Below are 22544 nucleotides of genomic sequence, written 5' to 3'. Positions count from 1 at the left end.
GTACTCCTATTATGTGCTCTCTTATGTACTCCTATTATGTACTCTCTTATGTACTCCCTTTACGTACTCCTATTATGTACTCTCTTATGTACTCTCTTACGTACTCCCCTTATGTACTCCCCTTATGTACTCCTATTATGTGCTCTCTTATGTACTCCCCTTATGTACTCCTATTATATGCTCTCTTATGTACTCCTCTTATCGTGTTTTCTTATGGGTTTAAATTGCAGTTAGAGGGCGCCGTAGAAATCTCATCCAGGGTGCTGGTAGATAATAAAATTAAAGCCTTTCATATAACGTGAGCATTTATTAAATTAAAATCACTTTGCCGCGTCTTCAGAGTATAAAAAATCTTTTTACAAACAAGAACTACGCTTACAATACTATTATATCTATCAATATTATTAATATAACAGTTGTCAATACTTATAAGTAAAATTATAACTTAAATGTCTTATAATTTATAATTACTAAGTGAGAGCTTGTTGAGATTTACTTTGTGGCTTCAAAATGTCTTTGTGACTTTAGACGAAGCTGCCTTGGTCTGAGTTTAATTCTACACCCAGAAAATATATGAAATCTTCAAAAATAAAGAAGTTATAGCTATTCTCTGATAGAAAAACGAAGATAGTATATAAAATACGGCAAAGTAAAAAACAGGTCATCACAAAACTATAGATAGCGTAGACAAATAATATAAATACAATCAGTGATAAAAAGGTGCATCTGGATACAAAATATTATAAAGATCCACCTGCAAATTCTAATTGCACAAAGTTCATAAATAAACAAAAAACAAAATGGCGGTAAAAAAACGAAATAGACTCAACGCAAGGCCGCCTCGCACAATCCAAAAAGATTTCCTACAAAAATTCTTACGAAACTAAATCACAGTCACGTGGAAGTGGAATGTCCTAGAAGCTTCTCCTCGATCCAGGGTACGAAGTGCGTGACCCTGGAGTAGACCCCGGGGAAGCCAGCCTCCGCACACTTCTTGCCGTACGACACCACGCCGATCTGGTAGAAGTACGTCTTGTAGGTGTCTTGACTCCACTGTGGATGAAGAAATATCATTAGTTGCTAAGATTTGACTTAATTTCTGATAAGAACTGAATAAATAAAGTAGTAACATGCTCTCTGAGGTTTCAGGCTTAAGTTTAGGGCACTTTCAGGTCGTCAATGCTCGGTCCAATGGTTGGAGGCGACACAAACAAATATTTGTCAACTACTAGTTCCAAAGATGATACCAGAAACAGGGCGACAGGACTTTTGCCGCTCGGAATTTGTCGCGCATAGAAAAACCCAGCGTAAATCCACCAGTGTAAAAAGACTAGTATATAGTCATAATAACGTACTCAAAGTTATTTTTATCCATTATAATAATATTTTAGCTTGAAACCAGGTTTCAATTCATGCGTCAGAGAAGAGGATTACTACTTGGATTTTGCCCGGGTAACTGGGTTGAGGAGATCAGATAGGCAGTCGCTTCTTGTAAAGCACTGATACTCAGCTGAATCCTTTTAGACTGGAAGCTGACCCCAACATAGTTGGGAAAAAGGCTCGGAGGATGATGATGTGAATGTACTCACAATAGGCTGCATAAGCGGTCCCCCACTGTCTCCTTGACACGCATCCTTCCCTCCCTTCTTGAAGCCCGCGCACAGCACGCGCTGATCAATCTTCTGCGCTTTGTACGCGCTGTACGCTTGTGAACAGAAGTCGTTGCTGACCACTGGTAGCTGCAGCACTTGTAGGTGGGTCGCTGCTGCACCTCCTGGAAGGTGGAAGTGGAGTTTAGAATGGGAAGCTGGTTTTTGTGCGGTGTGATGGGTGAAGAATGGTTGAAATTAAAAGTTGGGAAGTTCATGTATTCAGATTTTGATCCTTCGGTTTAAATTACGTTATGTGCGGAATGCTTATTCCATTAGCATTCGCAATACTTTTCACTTAGGTACAAGTTTGCGAAAATACCATAATTATTATTTTCATAAAACAAACATTCCAAGGAAGTTGTTCCCTCAAGAAGCAGGATTGAATCCTCGAACATAAGTCGGTGCATTATACGTTTAACGTAGGATTTAAAATAGGAATTGAGAAGTTCCTTCTTTTTGGGAAGTCGGTTTACGAAAATTAAGAGAAGAATAAAACTTACGGAATTCCGTATGTCCCCAGCCAGCGATCATGGGGTTGTAGTCCTCGAAAGTGGTCGCCCTCAGCTGACTGTCCTTGGGGATGCAGATCGGCCTGATTAAGTCTGAAATGAAATAAATATGACGTTGAAATGGGTTCCTAGGTTTATTATGTGCTTTTATCATCATTCTAATCTCTGCCATAATATGTATTTAGGTGCATTTAGAAACCTTTACATACCTAAAAAAAAAACTTGTTAATCCAAGATATAAAACAACTCCATCCAGAATTTTAATTCTGCCTTACCTCATAATTTCTATCTCCCATTTTATTGCACGTCAGAGACCGTCAGGTAGACTTAAGCAAACACTGACTCTAAGGCTTGTGGTTAAACTTGCAGCTCTCTCGATAAGCAGAATATCTTCTACCCAAAAAGGACTTAAACATATTTTATTCTCAAAAGGACTTACCAGTAAACGGAGCATCATGTTCCAGCAGCAGTATGCCGATATCATTAGTGAATGCTGTAGAACTGTACTGCTCATGCTTCATCTTCTGTTTGATGAGGATATCCACGGGAGTCGCACCTTCATCCTCTCTGGCCAAGTCCAGCTCGCCGAGACGGACTACGTAGCTGGAATAGATGGTATTTTGTGGTTGGTTATAATTGTTTAAAAAGATTGAAAACTAGGATGAATTGCAGGTGGTATTTCTACCTATTTTTAGAAGATTAAAATTTAGAAGTCCATATTACTCTTATTAGTTCATAAAATAAATAACCAGGCCACGCGATACCTCTAAGACTGTTTTCTGGCCTCTGACTACCTGTAACCACAGTCAAAGGTGTCCAAACCAAATGACCGACCATATATATGGTGCCTTTCAAAACACTAAAGAACTTGACATGACAAGATGGTCACCCATCCGACCGATTTCGACCGATTTCGCAAGACGTTGCTTAAAAAACCCCCGACCCAAAAAAAGTATGCAATAATTATGACAAAAGGTTAAAAACGCTAAACCCTATAAAAAGTAAATAATAACTTTTAACACTACGTAAACTAAATCTTGTCGTGTCGGGGGACCGCTCTAATTCATTACTTCAGATACGTGTTTTTTTTTTTAAAACGATTGTTGTAATTAGGTAGGTATCATTTGATTTATGTAAGTATTTATGAAGGTAAAAAGCGGTCCCCCGACACGTCAAAATTTAGTTTACGTAGTGTTAAAAGTTATTATTTACTTTTTATAGGGTTTAGCGTTTTTAACCTTTTGTCATAATTATTGCATACTTTTTTTGGGTCGGGGGTTTTTTTAAATTTATAATTTAATTTTATTTCATGCTTTTTAAAGGAGCTCCTTAATTTTTCCTTCTTTCATTTTTATTTTATCTTAAGATGGGGTATATACGCTATATACGATCTCGGCCAAAGGAAGCTGTTTAACAATCCTCATGACAAACTGGCTCTGGGAGAATTGCACAGATTGAGAAACAATAAAGATTAACCTTTGGACATTCTAGATTTTCAGCAAAAATATAAATCGGTTTATCCGTTTCATTCCTGTATTCCAGGGTTTCATCCGCCACATCCCATTTCCAGCATCAGGTTCTCGTCAATCAGAAACATGAAGAGAACTCGTCAAGACAAATTCAACGAGCCCAAACTCGATGGGTTTACTAAAAGGCAGTTCAGGGTTACGTCTCCTACCTTCGTGCCCTAACAGAAGACCAGCTCAGTGGTTCCAAAAGACATTAGTGTTTCAAATTTCAGATCCCACATATACTTGCAAGTAAACTGAGCGTGTAACATTCCTATCACATCTAGCAAACGAGCTGATGACCTTGAAGACCTGAACCGATTTCCACCAAACATAGCTAAGAACACTCCCGACTGACATACCTTTTAAACAAAAAAAACCGCATTACAATCGGATCATCCGTTTGGGAGCTACGATGCCACATACACACACACACACACACACACACACACACAGACACGTCAAACTTATAACACCCCGTCGTTTTTGCGTCGGGGGTTAAAAATTATGATAGATCGACACGGCTGTAACTTAATCACGAGCCTCTTACCACGTAAAACATAACCACGTGTTATATACCTAAATTAATTGATACGAGCAACATCATTATCAACTTCTATATCTAACAACCTTCTATTTATAGTTTATAGTATTTTATATTTATCGTCACCATAACCATAGGTACACATTAGTTGTCATCGGTCAAGTACAACCAGGATATAAAAATACGTGAGTAGCGCGTGTGTTAATTGTTTGACCATATACTATACAGGTTGTGGTTTTGTTTACTATAATTAGAATTGTTTTGTAGTTGGTTCCGGGGCTGCGGGATTGTTTGAAAGAGTTACCGCGGCCCGTACATAAAGGGCTTAAGAAGGAACATGACGGGTTTTAGTCAGTAAGAGTCTGACACTCCCTCACCGCTGCACCCACAGCGGAGGGGTCATTTGATGATTTGTCATAAAAAAGGTGTATATAGGTACTTAAAATGACTCCATGTCTTTATAAATTTTAATCTTTATAGCTCTTTAATTTTAGTTATAATTATCTTATCATATTTATTGAGGAAGAATATTGAACCAAGTATTGACAAGCGTGCTGATTAAAAAAAAAACTGGGTCATTAGTCATTACTTATTAATGTACAAAAGAATAATACTTATTTATGAGTGACAGAAGTCAACACCATCACGCGAGCCTTTTCCCAACTATGTTGGGGTCGGCTTCCAGTCTAACGGGATGTAGCTGAGTGCCAGTGTTTTACAAGGAGCGACTGCCTATTTGACCTCCTCAACCCAGTTATCCGGGCAAGTTACAGAAATAACTTCAAAATAACAACAGTCTGTGTTTAAGTCACACTGACGGCGTCGCGGGCGCATCTTGCTCAAATTAATTATTACAAATTACAACCGGTTCGCTGAGTACCGACATAATAACTCCTTTTGAACTTGAAGATAAATGGCTTCCGATGTAGATTTGCTACAACTGGTGGTATTTTTGTTTGTTTCCTTATCTTAGTGTTGCCATACATGGCTTATTGTTATTAGTACATACTTGTTATTAGTACTTCAATGGTGAATTTTCGTGTGGTTTAGTGTGAATATCGATAATATATATTTTTTTATCATTATTTTTCCGTTCCAAATTAACACTATTACTTAAATGGTAATTAAGTAGCTGACTGATTAGTTTAATTTTGTCTATTTCCATCCATTTATCTTCAAAACCCTCATTCCTACTTTTTTTTTAAGGTAATTACGCCCTTTTCAGTTTCTGTGACAATTCATTGCATTTAGGTACCCAAAATTGATTGCATAACTACTTTTACATTGGCTTCTTAGTAGATTAGTGCTATCATTTAAAGAAATATAACACCAGTTACTAGAGTTATAGTTCTGATAACAATGACCCCACATCGCGTGGGAAAATACTCTGACGTTTATGAATTTAATTAACGACTTCAGTCATTCATGACTTCTCTGTGAACAGATGTTCCAGTTGTAATGGCTTGTTTATCATCTAAAATCTAAAGTAAATTGGTTGTTTGTATCCTATAGGCTCCGAAACAATAGAACCGATTTCTAAAATCTTTCCCTGGTGGTAAGTTACACTATCCCCACATAGCCCACTTATGTTTTATTTGAAAAAAATATTAACATCAAAGCTTACAAAAATAGAATATAAAAAGAAGCAATGGGTACATAGCATCTGCATTTTCGCAAATACTTGCAACATAAACCTTGGCTTCTAGACCACAAGTTCTGACGTATTTAGCACATCGTTTGTTGAATACAGACAAACAGACAGCCTTTAGTACTAATGTGTATTGAGCAGTTCTAGGTTTACCTTTACTTACTAATTAGTAGTTTATACCTGCTTTGTGTAAATATCACTGCAATAAGCGTTTGCATTCAAGGAGTGATCATCATCATACTTATTACTATAATAATTACTACGGTAATGTTAGAAAAGCCCTTATCTTTGTCTTCTAAAGAAGGCATTACTGGGTGACTTCATTCACTTTGCGTTTAGTAGACCGATCATCAAAAAACCTATACTAGTCAATAAATATGAAGACCATGTTTGTTTGCTTGTGTATTGAATAAATTTGAAAAATATTTTAGTGTTTTAGTGCACGAAGTACCTAGTTCCTACAAGAGGAGTGTGAAACAGTTGGCGGATGCGAGTTGCTATGAAATTGCTATGAAAATTACAAAAAAAAAAACATCAATCTGTTCGTCGTAATTTATATGCAAGACTGGGGAAAACCAAATGAATGCTAGAACCGCAGATATTTCTATTTACTTTACTATTTCGCGTAATTTGCGTCTATATATTGTAAATTCACGGAAGTAGGCATTGTCAACGTCAATGTTCTATTAATAGTAAATCGCATTATATAAGTAAGCATAAATCTAATATTAAACTGTCTGAGTAGAACTTAAAATCGAAAAAGTTATTGGTCCTTTATGCTCTATCAAACAAAAATCTGGACTTAATAATTCTCTAAGCAGGCCAGCCAGAAAGCTCTTCGTTGTCCAAAGATTTTTTTTTATTTTATACACGAACATATACGATACTTCTTACCTACCTACAGGAGTTTGATCGAGTTTCCTCGAGAAGCAGTTGAATGAATAATGATTCTATATAACAATTGGCAAAGTATAAACCTATATAAAATACTAGCTTTTGCCCGCAACTTCGTTCGCGTGGAATAGTGACTACCAGCAGATTTTTTATTTGACCAATAGATGGCGCTATATGTCCGGAATAATTTTATTTTTATTTTTTTTGTAATAAAAACTATCCTATGTCCTTTCTCAAGTTTCAAACTATGTCTGTACCAAATTTCACACAAATCGGTTCAGTAGTTTAGGCGTGAAGAAAAGACAGACAGACAGACAGACAGACAGACAGACAGACAGACAGAGTTACTTTCGCATTTATAATATTAGTTTGGATAACTTCGCAGCACTGTATACTCACAGATCTTCCTCATGGTTATGAATGCAATGCGCGGCGGTGAGCACGTGACGCGAGCTGATGAGGGAGCCGCCGCAGAGCCAGTTGGTGCCACCTGTTCGCTTGCTCTTGTAGCCCAGGAGTGCCATCCAGGGGAAGTCACCTGGAGAGAGAAGAAACATGGATAAGAAGCTGCTAAAGAAAATACATTGCCACTTGGAAAGATTTAACGAGTTATGGTCTTTGAGGGATTTTGATGGTCTACTTAATGAAACGCCTGCGTTTGTCAACAGATAAAGCATTATAGCATGTGGAGTTACCAGTTACCACCTGTTACCAGGTAGACCAACGAAGCTGTACAAAACATCGATATTGTATGTAGCAGAATCATCTTGTACACCTATACTTTCTTCACCATTAAACTCAAATGGTGATCGTCTAGATTTTTGTCTTTTCTGAATTCGAAGTTAAATAAAACAAGCATTTTCATAGCTAATCTTTGAGTTTGATTAATAACAGCATAACCACGAATAAATCATCTATCACCTACATATCTATATTTAACTTTCTTATTATTCAAAAAACTTACCCAGCTTAGCATTAACACCTCCCACGACTCTGCTGAAGGAAGCATTACTAAGCCCGCACTCGGGAGGGTCAGGCAGCGCCGGGAGGAAGTCTCCAGAGGTCTTAGGAGCTGCAGTCGGCTGGGTCGGAGCTGGCGTGGGCGCTGGAGTCGTGGTGGTGGTGGTGGCCGCTGTGGGGGCTGGTGGTGGGTTTGTGGGTATGCCTGGACGGGGGCAGCAGACCTGTGAACAGATGGGAAATCATTGATGATTGAACAGTTTTTTCGAAACTGTAACAGATTGGCTTATATGAATCTGTTGGTAAATCTGGATGATAGACAATGTGATATGTAAAGAGAAATATATTGATAAGATGAGTATACGATGTCGTGCCAATCTGCCCTCTATGTCATCCTCCATACTAAGTAAGTATAACAAAGTCCTAGATTCCACTAACGGTTTCACTCGCGTCCCGGCAGATCTAATTTCCACACCCTTATTAAAGTATTTAGCCTACAACCTTCCATGATATTGGATTTCTAACAGTATATGTAAGAATTTTTCAAACCGATCCTGTAACCACTTAGTAGCGTTGGTTGTAACTCCTGAAACTAGCGCTTTCAAACCAATAAACTCTTCAGCTTCATAACGGATTTCGACTATTTACCTTAGGAGCATTTCCCTCAAACCCGCAGTGGGCTCTCCTTAGCAGCTGCACCGCGTTGGGGTTGGTCCTGGACTCCTGCAGCACGTTCAGGTACGGCTGGCACTGGTACACGCTGATGCAGCTGCCGAGTCCACCTTCCACTGTCTGGCAGCTCTCCGCTGGAAAGAGGAAGATCTGGTTAGTTGATGAAATAGAGCTGGAGGTATTCGAGGAATAAAAAACTGCTTCATTTGTCTTGAAGCAGATTTAAGTATTTTATAATTGCCCTCTTTATCAGCTGTTACCCCCAGTTTCAAAAAGAAGCAAGTGAAAGGGGGGCGTTTTGGGGGTGCTGTCCTTCTGTAAATATGACGTGAAAAAGTGCTAAAAACAAGCCTAGTTTCAATAAAAGTTTTTGAGTTTGACTTTGACTTTCAGCCGCATCCCTAGAGAATCACTGCCCGCTACTGAGAAACCGTTCGGTTCAGTAGAGTTGACAGCAGCGTGAACGTGCAACAGCTTGACAGACAGTCAGAGCCACTTTCGCATTAAGGAATATTGAGGGTAAAACCAACATGTATACATTATACATATAGCACTTAAATACAAAATTACAATGATTTACGAGTGTTAAACACATTATAACGACGTGCAATTTGCGCCTCATCGATCAATAGCAAGGACAATTTGTCACCCACTGCATTTTAATTCAAAGTTAATGCTACATCCGTCTCCTGTTTGCTTAATTTTTAGAATAAGTAAATGACACAATGTATTTATGTGACTTTATAAAGAATATCGTTTATTGACATGAAGACATTTTGTAGAAACATCAACAAAATTATGTGCATCTGATTTTAATTCACCTTTTTGATGTGAACGTTAGTCACTGCACTTGCTCAAGGCGAATTGGAAATTTCTGACTTTAAAGTCAAGTTAAGATTAACTGCCCAAGATGTTACATTTGTAGGTACTTGTCATTGATCCCCCATTGTCATATTCCCAAGACATCTATTTCGTTTTAGAAGATAAAAAAATGGACTTTCCATCACCACCGATTGTTTTGCGGATCCACGAGGTGTAGGTACCTAATCAAAGGCTTAATAAAAAAAAGCTTTACACTTAATTATTCCATTGCATATCCGTGTGACAAAATGACATAGGTATTAGATGACATAACCAATCAGAATTTTGACCAGCACTGACCAGTCAGTCGACCTTGAAGACAGCAAAACAAAGCTAGAATATTTATTACTATTGAACTTTTTCCGTGTGAGTTGGATTAAACACTGTAGGTTCCGTAGCAAAACAATGCATCACGTTTAGGCTCAACTTAAACGAAAATATACTTAAACGAGACTCGTCTAAAAATAGTTCTTTGCTCTGAATTTTGACGTTGAAGTTTCAAAGTAACCGTTCTAGGAATAAACAGAAACAGACGTTTATGTTTTCAGTGTGCTTGGGTCTAAGTAGGTATGTTTAACACAAACCTTGAGTTTGAAGTAGGTCTTTTATGCAGAAGAATATTAAAATCAACATTCAAAAGCAGGAATTTTGTAAAAATAAACCTATTGTAAAAAAATTACTAGGGTACCAATTCACTTAAAATTCTCGTAGTAGGATAGCTTTGGTCGTAATTCCTGAGGACCATCAAAAAGCCTGACATACATTTACATATTTATATCTTTACCGTTAATGAACTCTAAAAAAATAAATAACAGTATAAAATTAGCTAATTTGATATGGACACTTATTAGTTTTAGTGTTAAATCCGTTTCACTCGCTGATTGCATTCCAAGATAATATGAATTTAGATTATTATGGTTATCTTTGCGCACGTGTTCACCTATGTATTTATTTATTTGGATTACAAGAAATACATCTTACAGACAAGTTTTAAACATCAAATTATACAATATATATATATACATATATTATCATATTAACAATTACTATTGTTTTCTCATACTCGTCTATGGCTTAACCATATTTTTCGTGTTATTTAAGTAATCATGACGTAGTGAAGGTTTTCAGGGACTTCATCAAATATCATTTTCAGTGTTTTTTCTTATGGTTTCTCATGATTATTTTTCCGACCCAAATATCGACCAATAGAATTGCACCATTCGACGTCACGTGGTACAACCTACATGTGATAAAGTCGTCAAGTTTTCCAGGAAAAATCACTCGCGCTTCGCGCTCGTTATTTTTTAACCTGAAAAACTTGACTCCTTCATTTGTTTGCAACGAACCTATCGGAAAATACCCGATAATTTTGACGCTCTTGTGGTATTATAAGTGAATATTTTCCTTAATTCTCAGTTTCTACCACTACACACAAATTGCAAAAATACACGCCTTATGTTTTTTAACCTTAGGAAAGCCGGTAAAATTAAGTGTGAAAGAAGATATGGCTGCCTAATAATGTCGTCAGATGGAGTATGGAAGAACATGACATGCTTCGCTGACCGCAAATAAAATTGAGATGAAGGGGGATAATTTTAATGATGTCTAGGATGAGGTCTAAGATAAGAAAAGATGAATGGAATGCCTGAAAGATGACATGAATAGGAAGGGAGTGAGTGTCAGTATGACGAGTGACAGGGGAAAATGGAAGAGAATGACATATTGCGCCGACCCCAAGTAAAATTGGGAACAGGGCAGGAGGAAGAAGTCTAGGATGAGGTCTAATGATGAATAATTTTGCCACTAGATCGGCTCATAGTTGCGGTAGACGAAAATACAGTTTTACGTAAAATCTTTAATCAGTGGTTATGTATGTATGTTTTATATGTTATGTTATGTTATGTTATGTTTGTGAAATCACCGACAAGTAGTTAAATAATTGGAAATAATGGAAAAAATTGTTAGCTACTTAATCCGATAGTGGTAAAATTTTATGGTTATAACTAGCATTAACGACAACATATAATATTTTTCGTATTTACATACAGCAACTTGTAACTCGCTTATTTAGAAACATGATGACCATTTGTACCTCTTGTATGTAGATGACTTTACAATGTAAACTTAAGTAGGCAAAGATTCACCAAGTCCTCTAACAACTTAATGATGACATATAGTGTAATAAAATAAACCGGCCAAGTGCGAGTCGGACTCGAACTCGCACACCGAGGGTTCCGTACAAATCCTGTATAGATAAAAAGTGAGTCTCGCGCCAACCGTTCAGTTTAGAACAATCATAGTTACGGTAATTTCGTGAGAGTCAAAATAGTTAATATTTTTTATTTTATAATATAACTAAAATAGTAGGCCAGTACCTTGTAAAAGTTATTTTATTAAAGTTATTTATATACAACATTTTATAGTCATCATTCAGAAATCTGATTGAAAATAACTAATTATGTCTTAAAGGTCATTGGGCATATCTGACCCGCTTTGTAAAAAGTGGCGGACATGAATCAAAGTAGTTTTAAATCGTGGAGAATGGTATGACGTTTCTTTGAATATAAATATTTTATTAAAATTCCATGGAGACGAATGTCCAGGATCGTTTGAAAAATATAAAAGACAAACAGTTTCAGAGGATTGTAGAGGTTGCAATGCTAGTTTTTATTGTTAAAGACTTTTCATAAAGAAGGAAGATGCCAATTCGGATGACCAGGATCGGATGAGGATCTGGAAACCCTGAGATATCGAGGGCAACTCTTGAATATTGTAGGCACGCATCGAATCAAAACCAGACATGTGACTGTATTTTTGAGGGTACTGGTAAACAGTAAAGGTTTGGAGCTGATTTGATTATGGAGACTACAGAGAGTCGAGGGAACTCCTGAACGGTATGTTGCAACTACCACGTGTTTGGGCTTATTTTATTCGTATTGACGAGAACTTTTCACAAAAGTTAAAAATAAAAACTTTTTACAAAAAAAAAACAACTTCCAAAAACAACAAGAAAACTGTTTATATGCATCGGTCTAGATCTCGGTGGTTAAATAAATATAGATGCATCCTCTAGACACCGACTTCTAGACCTAATCGCATTGGGGTAACCTGTAATGGTAAATGTATGTAGATAAATAAATAAATATGAGCCCAAACACGACGTAACTAAAACATGCCGTTGAGGAGTACTCTCGACTTTCTCACGTCTCCATCATCAGGTAAGCTCTAAACCTTCACTGTTTGATAGTATCACCAGACATACATCTGAGAATCAAGTTTTAATCCTATGCATGCCTACAATTTTTGATAGTTGCCCTCGATTTCTCAGGATTTCCATCATCAGATCCTGACCTGATGACAATGGAAATAAAAGGCGAGTATACTCTTTCACTACAAATAAATGATTTCTCAAATCCGTCAAACTTGGTCGTTTAAATTCTCCATTGAAATGAGGAAAATATTTGATGTTTACACCTGATGTTTTAATGTTTTATGTAACTTCAAATTTATCATTTTCGCAATTTTTCCTTTATCTGTACTTTATACCGTTGCTTCTTGCCGAATTTCAAGATTCTGAGTTCACGGGAAGTACCTTGTAGGTTTTGATTCCCTAGCGTGTGACGGAAATTCGTCTAAGGTGTCGGTATAACTGCTGTATCTTTTGATCGCGTTAACTTAGAAGTTTGATTTTTTCACTACCTAAAGGGAAATAAATATTTTTCGACCTGTCTGCATTTTCACCAGAATAATGTCGATAACATCGCCGTCTTTTCTTCTTTCCCGTATGGAGACAAACCCAATCTATATACGTGACATGGAAACTCAGACCGGCTTATAATGCTGAACGAAGCTAAAGATTGAGAGTGCATAAGTGATGACAGTTTTCAAGCTGACAAAGTGCTGGGAAAATTGCTTTTCCCAGGTCTGTTCTTGCATAGTATGCTGACTTATTAGATTTTTTACGATATTTTGAATGAGTCGGTAAAACTGCTGTATCTTTTGATCGCTTTAACTTAGAAGTTTGATTTTTTCATTGCTTAAAGGGACAATAGACCTAGGTATTTGGTATAAATTTCAATTTGGTACCTTTAGTCGTTCGTGAGAAATAAGGTAGTAAGTTTCATTTTATTAAAATATTTTTTTTTATGTTATATAACTAAAAAAATGAGATTTTCGGAATTTTTCCTATATTTGCATTATATGACAATGCTTCATGCCAAATTTCAAGACTCTGAGTTTACGGAAAGTATCCTGTAGGTTTTGATTCCTTTGCGAGTGTCGAAAATTTGTTGAAAATATCGACATAATCGGCTGTATCTTTTGATTGGCGTGGCTTAGAAGTTTGATATTTTCACAGCTTAAAGAGGCAATAGACCTGAGTATTTCATGTGAATTTCAGCTTGATACGTCCACGCGTTCTTGAGATAAAGGGTCTTGACAGACAGACAGACAGACAGACAGACAGACAGACAGACAGACAGACAGACAGACGGACAACAAAGTGATCCTATAAGGGTTCCGTTTTTTCCTTTTGAGGTACGGAACCCTAAAAACAAGTAGGTAAGTACAAATGTATGTAAATGAAAAACCGGTTTCTCGTCATTGTTGTGTAAATATAAATAAATAATTGCTTAAAGATGTACTTATGGAGGTAGAATGATAACGATTACTGAAGTAGTTACGTCGTACTGAAAATAATGATCTATGGGATATGAAGGTAAATAAACATGATAGCTAAACAAATTGCAAGTTTTATCTAAACGAGAAATCTAAAATTTTGAATTTTCATCCACAACTAGTTTCGGTACAGAATGCATAAAAGCTAACCAATCACAAAATAATTCTTAAAATTCTAGACTCTGCTTATGTGCTGTCAATACTAAGATATTTCTAGTACCTACATATTGAGGATAATAATCAATATTTTCATTACTATTGATCTTGCGTACACGGTACACGACCTTAGTTGCGTTATAGAGTAAACATAATCGTCATTGATGATTCCGATAGTTGAAATCTCTAGACATCAGATTTTGCTTAACAAAGATATAGATGGCAAAAACGCAATCAATAGAAAAATAACTACTAATAAAAATGTACAATATGACTTAATTATCTTTAAATTTCCAAAGGATCTGTTGAAATCTGAACATAGAATGATTAAAAACAAAGACAACAAATTGAATTTTAAATAAATAAAAACAGATTTCAAAGAAAGCCGTACACAAGGCTACAGATACAATAATATAGGTTAAGATGAAGAACAAACGTTATCAATGACGGCCGAGAGGTTACACGCACAAGGCAGACCGGACGGTCCCGATAGCCGTGACACACAATATTCAATACGGGACCATTCACGATTGAAAAACATCAAATATTGAGCATTTCTCGTCATCTCATCTGCCGAGCCCTTTTCCAACTATGTTGGGGTCGCCTTCTAGTCTAACCGGATGTAGAGTACCAGTGTTTTATAAGGAGCGACGCCCCTATCTGATCTCCTCAACCCAGTTACCCGGGCAACCCAATAGATTGAGCACTTCTATACTAATATAAAAAAAGGCTCCGAAACTACTGAACATCATCATCCTCCGAGCCTTTTCCCAATCATGTTGGGGTCGGCTTCCAGTCTAACCGGATTCAGCTGAGTACCAGTGCTTTACAAGAAGCGACTGCCCTGCCTGACCTCCTCAACCCAGTTACCCGGGCAACCCGATACCCCTTGGTTAGACTGGTGTCAGATTTACTGGCTTCTGACTACCCGTAACGTGCCATCCGAAACACAGTCATTGGTGTCTCAGATATACTTAGAAAGTACATACAAACTTAGAAAAGTTGCATTGGTACTTGCCTGACCTGGGATCGAACCCGCGCCCTCATACTTGAGAGGTTGGTCCTTTACCCAGTAGGCCACCACGACACCGCTGAACCGAAACTACTGAACAGATTTGAAAAATTCTTTCAATGTTGGAAAACTACACTCTTCCCGAGTAATATAGGCAATGTTTTGTATGTACATATTTACTTTAAAAGTCAAAACTTTTGTATAGGTATTTGAACCCTCGAGATCTCTTAAATAGGCACAGGTAGGGTTACATACTGATTTACACATGAACTCAAACTTGACATTTAAGCAAGACATGTTCAAGTAACGCAAGTCAACAAGAGGTCAGCGAGAAAGTATGATAATGATAACAAATTAATTAATGGATGATTAAGATTAGTGGAGTTGCGGCTTGATGATATTATAGTGAGGAAGTATTTCTAGGAAGATCAGTTGGAAATTCATTTTGCTGACTACTTAAATCAATAGGGTTAGGGATTTAACGGAATCCCGCAGTATGTCTAAGTGATGATGAATGACTAATAATTTTAAACTATGTTTTAGCGTTAAATGCTCACGATTCATACTGTTATGTAGTGGTGTACCTAAGCAGCATTAATTGAAATGAATCTTCGACCACCTTGCTATAAAACGAGGTCCTAAAAAAGTACCGGCTTTAGTACAAGGTATAAACCATCTTTTCAAAGTTAATACTCTAAACCTAGTACCAAACCCGGTACTCTTTAACGTTTTATAACAAGGTAGTGAGAGCGCATATTTTTTCTGATCAACCTTATCAAATGCTTTCGTTAGATCCCCGAGGAATCCTTATCAAGGGTTAACGTTTGATACAAAAAAATCTTGTTTATTATCAAAATTATTTATTATTACTTGTAGCTGAGTATCCGACTTACCGAATACTTGGTTTGGTTGGAAGTTGAAGTTGTTTCTAGATTCCGTGTTGACTGGTACTGGTGTTAGAGGTGCTAATGTAGTGCCTTCAGCTGGTGTGTCGTCAAAGTTGACCGGGTCATTTTCTGCTGGTACTCCGTTATCTGCTGGAAGTGGAATGGTTTAGGAACTTTGTCTTCTATCAGTTAAGGTTTTCTGTTACTATACATGGCTTTGTTCACGGTTTTAATATATTTTTTTGTTGATAACCTATCATTTTCTCTAAGCTTAATTTCAAGAGATTTATGGCAGCAAATAAGCCTAGCCCGATAGATATGCTCATGTACATATCAACGTCTTTTCCTTCCCTCATTTTCAAATAAGACAAAACATAATGTTATTATGGTTTTGACGTGTATCAAAGTAGTCGATCTATCGATCGCCACGGCTAATATTGACAAGCGAGCCCCTCGCGTGAGCATCGGATACTTAATTAACAAACAAAGAATTCGAGGTGAACTATTGAAATAAGCAGTCAAACCAGTTTGGTCAAAAAACAAAACTTGTGTAACTAGACGATATAAAAAAACTGCTAAAATATTCTACGTTAGCAGTCGGCAAAGTTCCAACTATTTGTGTTTGCAATTTGAGGTAAATGTTAAAAACTAGTAACATTTAAAAAGCTATAAAATGTTTGTGGTTTCTTCAACTAATTAAAAATAACCACAAATTCAGATTCCGGGATTGAGAAAATCCCAATAAAATATGACGCTATTTTTTTGACATAGCTCACAGGAGCCCAGGAGTCACAATTACAACTAGTAAATCAAAGAGATAGAAGAATAATTTCAATTGTATTTAAATCTACAAAAATCGATCAATTGATACCGATATGAGTCATCTGGCCTACTGTCCTACTTAAGGAAGGTTTTTCCGGCTCTCCAAAAGGGAGATATCGGTCATCAGTTGTAGGACAACCATTATATGTATGTTAGCTCATTGTTCGATAGAAAACAAATGTAAATAATAGAATGGTAACCTTCGATCAACAGGTAGTAACCAAGGATTGGAAGACGAGAGCTAAAGAACGCGTTTACTGGCTCGGCAGTTAAAAGCCTAGGTCTAGCATCAGACTAGCTAGCACAACAAGCTGAGTGTAAGGATGAAAGAAATATTGTGAAATCAGGAAAAGTATAGGTTACTCATCATAAGGTACTTCCCAAAAACGTCAAAATAAAATTGTTAAAAAAACAGATTAACAGAGTTAAATACCGTGGAAGAGGTGATATATAAAATTTGGATGTAGCGGTCAACGACCCGGTGGTAATTGGCCAGGTGTTAAAAGGCATGTTTCATTAAGTGTAATTTGGAAAAGCTCATAAACATTTTATGGCTTAGGCCAAGTGTGAAGGTGAATTTGCGAGTTTTTCCTCCTTTTTTACATAGATTTGATTCATAACCCAAAACATTATGCTTTCATCTTTGGACCATATATGACTACTGAATTAGGGACCCATATCAAAGTAGGTCTAATTTGATCAAAAAATGTGCTAATATATAAATTAAATTACCTTCATTAGGTTTCACATTGTTATCCTGAGTGTTTTCATCCTGGTATCCATTATTAGCTCCTCCATCTTGAGCAGGCTGATCCTGGTTGAAATTCGTTTCTCCATTCCCATTATTTGTTAACTGCCCACCATCAGGAGGTGGTGGAAACTGTTGGAAATTCCCATTATCTGGAGTAGGTTGGAACTGGAAGTCTCCATTGTTAGGATTTTGGAAATTAACATTATCATTATACACTGGGTTGTTATTTGGGAACACAACTGGTCTTCCATTCTGTCCATTGTTATAGTCATACTGGTTACCATTTCCAGGGTTGTATATATTTCCTTGGTCATCAGTATTTATTACTGGTCTATTTGGTCTATTGGGATTGAAGAAGCCTGATAGTGTGTCCCTTATTCTGTTGGGTCCTTGCATGAAGCCGAAGAAACCATTGTTTCTGTTTTCTCGTTGTGGAAAGAAACCTGTGGAAAGAAAACGAAATTAACAAAATGTATCTGATATATTGTCGAATTACATACAATGGTGCATTGTGTTAGAAGTGCTAGGCAGTGCAAGATATGGCAGAGATCCAACTAGATAGATTGACAGCCTTTCCCGATAGAATACCCATTATCTTATATGTACTTATCCTTATAACAAACACTTGTTATTTCCTGTTATATTATCGCGTCATAGTGGCTAGTAGTTATAGTTCCGGTTTTTTTTTCGTTTCAAGATCATAATGCCAGTGGGTTGGGTTCTAATGACCGGTAATTTTGACGTCATATAAAATACCGATGTCATTGTAATTATTTACGTATGTACGCCGTATATTTGGTGTTTGTTCGTAACAAAGAATTTGATGAAAAGGTAAATCAGAATGTTATGCTACATAGTGTGTTTGAGTTACAATATTAACAAAGGTTAGTTTGGTCAATGGTGATGATGATGCAGTAATTCGTTCAAAGTTTATACAAATAAATGACCTTGCTGTATATGAGCCGTGAATATGAAGAATGAGAGGAAAATCAATGTTTTTTAACTATACATACTTAGTTGAAGTTAAAGATTGATAGTTGAATCCCGAGTGCAGCCTTCATTTTATGCTGTACTTAATAATTGAATAATCCTGTTCAAAATAATCATCTTTTGGGGTTTTTTTGTGAACAAGTTAATCCATTCTTTATAAGATTAACTTTAAATAAAACTATATACGAATTTTCATTCCGAAAATATGGATTTTCGGTGCCGTGCCTTCTTGTATTGTTAACGGTTTTGTCATCAGTACATAATGTATTGTGAAGTTCAGTGTCAAGGTTTAATTAGAGCTACTACACTACGTTTTTATTGTTAACATTAAACTTATTATTTTATATAGAAGTTTTCAAATCAATGACATTAAGTTAGAAGCAGAAAAAATTTACAGTACAATAATTATAATAGTTTTTTTTTTTAAATATTGGTATTATTCTCCAAACATTTAAAAGTGAGAAACTAAAGTATAAAAAGTCGACTACTAACACACATTTTAATCATCTTTTCTTAATGACAGATAAGTATTCAGTCTTTTGCAGTCATTAGAATTAACTGTATTTCTTTTGTTTTATTCAAATACAATACAACCTTTTGTGAAGAAATAGTAACTGACAGCCTGTCTTACCAAGGGGTATTGGGTTGCCCGGGTAACTGGGTTCAGGAGGTCAGATAGGCAGTCGCTCCTTGTAAAACACTGATACTCTGCATCTGGAAAGCAGTCTTACCAGATGCAGAGTATCAGTGTTTGTATCAGGTATCGGGGTTCCAGTGAACCCGATACCAACATATGTAGGTAGTTGGGAAAAGGCTAGGCAGATGATGACGAGTTCCCGTTTGACTTTGACTTTAAGCTAATTTTAGAATTGTTCAGTTATTTTGCAGGAAAAGTAGGTAAAATATAATTTCTCAAACTAGCAAAGGTCCATTTAAATAATACCTTTTTATAGATAATGCCAAATAAATATTATCTAAAAATGATACACCAAATTGCCATAATGCCATTGATTTGGCGGAATTCAACCATAGCCGCAAGGGGAATCACAGACTTCATGGGTTTTTTATGGTACAAAAATATAGTTTTTACTATTATTCATACATATTGGTTTATAATAAAACATAGCGGATGTACAAAAGGTACTAGCTTGCTGTTTTTTTCTGTTTATAAGGAAAATGCGAAGATATCATAAGCTTAAGGATGTTTTTTGGTACCGTGCGAAATTATTATAATTTGACCACAAATAGTTTAATTTGATAGTTCATGACCTCCGGCTTTGGTGGTTAAAGATGAACATCAAATTATTGAGGTATACTTTAGTAATTATGTTATAATTGGAATATTATAGTTTTTAAGTTTAGCTTTAGGCCCAAGTTCGTCTATAACAGTTTTCCATGAATTTCTGCGTTAAATTTTCAGGAAAACCAACGTTTAAGTATGTTGTCATTGAAAGTATGGCTAATACAGTGTTTCGTAACCTTTGGGATCGAGGTTTACCAATTTGTATACTTTGAATGTGTATGGAAAATAGAAATATTTTCATGATATTGACTAAGATGAAGATCTATTGTTGATTGAAGTGTAAACAAAAGTCATCAATACCTATAATATAATGTTATCAGAAGTGGAAAATGGGAAGCCCTTCCTATCCACTCGTGCCATTGACCCTTGATCTTATTCTTCTTGATAATGCATAAGAGTAGTCACAAACTGCAGACTAATCAGTCGGCCGACAGTTGCCTCGATAGCTGGCAATTTTTTTAAATAAAATCTTTATTCCAATCAAAGTATTCACTCGATCTGATACCGGCTGAATACCAGATCTTTGTAATGTGCGTACTACCATTCATCTTCATACTGATTTATGTGCCCAAACAAACTATGGACCGACTTAAAGTTTGCAGTGTGCCCTTGTAAAAGTGTACCCTTACAGTGATAATTATTTGTAAATAATCGTAGTTAAGTTAGATACATATCTATAGAATGATAAGTTATACTTTTTTTAGTTACATAAGTTGTTGTTTTGTGAAGTTATTCTTGTAGGTACTGTCAGTAGATGATGAAGTTTTGTTAGCATTAGACACAAGTTTTAATTTTGTTATAAGCCTTTTACCTGTTAAGTTTAAGTTTAAATTAAGCTGCATGCGAAATATTGATTCTGTTGGGTAAAAAAATAATTGTTTAGTTTGTTAATTAATAGATACTTCATTAATGTTATTGGTAAAAACCAACACCAGGGAATGATTTTTTTTGCACAATAATGTTTTTTTTTTATAGAAGACGGATAGTCAACAAACGCAAGACGAATCGTTGCGAGTCATTAAGTTTTTTCTACCGTCTAATTACTATGTTATTAATAACTTCTAGTTTCATAAAACAACACGTGTTTTTCTGTTATATAATCACAGTTATTTACCGCAAAAAGTTAATCCCAACTGTCAAGTTAATTCGCTTCAAAACTAACGTTAGAAAAAAGACCGCCAAAAAAGTTTTGTAATAAAAAAAAAATTACATACCGAACTGACAGACCACATTTTGAACACACAAACAAACACAGAGGAACACACAAAAACTGTTAGCCATGATCACAACACACACTTGTGTTCTTTCGAACACTTTTTTCGAAATAAATGTCGACACTTGAGTGTCGTGTGTCGCGCGTCCGACAGTTCGCGAGTACGAGTTGAGACTGCGCAGGAGTGGCCTCTAAGATGTTGTTATAAGTACGATGGTGAATACGTCATAGATTTATAGGGATTTTTTGTGATATTCAGATTATTTTGGGTATTTTGTCAAGCTTTGCGGGATGGGGGACGTATGGGAAGTGAGTTATTGATAATTGGTTTGGTTGTTTGATTGTAATTATGTAAGCTAGCTAAGATTTTTGTACTGAATTGTTAGATAAACGGTTTTCGCGCACTTCTTTAGATTGATGATCAAGATTTCAACTTGTTTTCGCGTAGTTGAATATGTGTGTACCTAACGTTTATTAGGGTTTTATTCGACTGTCAGATCTTTCATAAAATCTTTCATATAATCTTGTTAGAAAATCTTTATGTTATTTTCTAAGCAGCCCAGATTTTTTAAGCATTTAAGTATGGGATTCCATTCTGGTATGGTTTTGCCATTTTTTTTCATGTTAGTGTCTTTTCAGGCTTTCAATGTCAAAAATAATATTAGCTCGCTGATAATTTTGATATTTTGGAAATATACAATTTCAGCAGAAGTGGGTATTTAAAACATTTTTGAAAGATAATCATCATTAATTGATAATTGTGTAGACGCCTTCATAACGTTACGTTGGCCCTATAATAATTGTCGTTTAAAATCGATTTGCATTATTTACTTAAGGATTTTTCTGATTAGCTTAGAGTTTCGAGTCAATGTGCGAATTGGCTTGTGCGAAAATCTGAAAACGTTGTTTATTTCTAAGAAATTTTCACTATAGTGGTCTTCTAAGGGCGTAGATTTCAAAAGGCTTCAAGAGCTAAGACTACACTAATAATTAAAAAGTTTGATGTGTTTATTAGGAAATAATGTAGGTAGTTATCTATGGGTTTCTATATTTACCTAGGTAAGTAAAGAACCATAACATAACGTTTACTGAAGACTAATGGACCAAACAATTTATGGTACAATCAAGTGTTTAAACGTTTATCTATAGGATAAATAGTAAAACGACTATAATTGCAGTCATCTGACAGAGTATTAGCGTCACATATATTATTATTTGCAGCGCAAATAACTATGTGATGGACATACAAACGTGCAAGTGATTTATGTATATTTTCAGTATTTTATGAAGTCTGTATTATTATTTTTTTATCCTGATCACTTATTTAAAAAAAAAATCGTTTATTGCAAAATTGTAAGATGTTGAAGAAGCTTTATCAAATTGTACTTGACCTAGATATAATTTCCAATAAAACATTTTAATAAATATTATCTATCGCAATTTGTAATACCGGAAGAAATATTATTTAGGTATTTCTCATGACCT

The 22544-nt window shown here is 35.8% G+C and overlaps 1 protein-coding gene across 2 annotated transcripts; it reads right to left on the bottom strand.

Moving 5' to 3' along the window:
- Positions 1–295: 295 nt before the first annotated feature.
- On the bottom strand, positions 296–21271 carry LOC110376772 (venom serine protease Bi-VSP). 2 transcript variants are annotated; one of them, XM_049837795.2, is made up of 10 exons: positions 21061–21271; positions 17535–17996; positions 15987–16130; positions 8364–8521; positions 7720–7939; positions 7155–7293; positions 2601–2764; positions 2153–2254; positions 1590–1774; positions 296–1053 (listed from the first exon to the last, which is right to left on the bottom strand). In XM_049837795.2, the coding sequence occupies exons 1-10, from the start codon at positions 21125–21127 to the stop codon at positions 895–897; spliced, it is 1800 nt and encodes a 599-aa protein (XP_049693752.2). In that variant the 5' UTR covers positions 21128–21271; the 3' UTR covers positions 296–894. The 2 variants fall into 2 exon arrangements, with proteins under 2 accessions (XP_049693752.2, XP_049693753.2); XM_049837796.2 differs by having other exon boundaries at positions 15987–16127.
- Between the last annotated feature and the right edge of the window lie 1273 nt (positions 21272–22544).

The sequence above is a fragment of the Helicoverpa armigera genome, chromosome 23, assembly GCF_030705265.1.
Source record: "Helicoverpa armigera isolate CAAS_96S chromosome 23, ASM3070526v1, whole genome shotgun sequence".
In the NCBI taxonomy this organism is placed as follows: Eukaryota; Metazoa; Arthropoda; class Insecta; order Lepidoptera; family Noctuidae; genus Helicoverpa; species Helicoverpa armigera.
The sequence above is the reverse complement of the archived record's forward strand: the minus strand, read 5'-3'. Positions and strand labels throughout refer to the sequence as shown.

Excerpts from the sequence above, each read along its gene's own strand:
- LOC110376772 (XM_049837795.2), bottom strand. The coding sequence starts at position 21,127 with ATGGCTAACAGTTTTTGTGTGTTCCTCTGTGTTTGTTTGTGTGTTCAA. Across the intron at positions 7,940-8,363 it reads TTGAGGGAAATGCTCCTAAG|GTCTGCTGCCCCCGTCCAGG; the intron begins GTAAATAGTCGA and ends ATCTGTTCACAG. Across the intron at positions 2,255-2,600 it reads ACATGATGCTCCGTTTACTG|ACTTAATCAGGCCGATCTGC; the intron begins GTAAGTCCTTTT and ends ATTTCATTTCAG.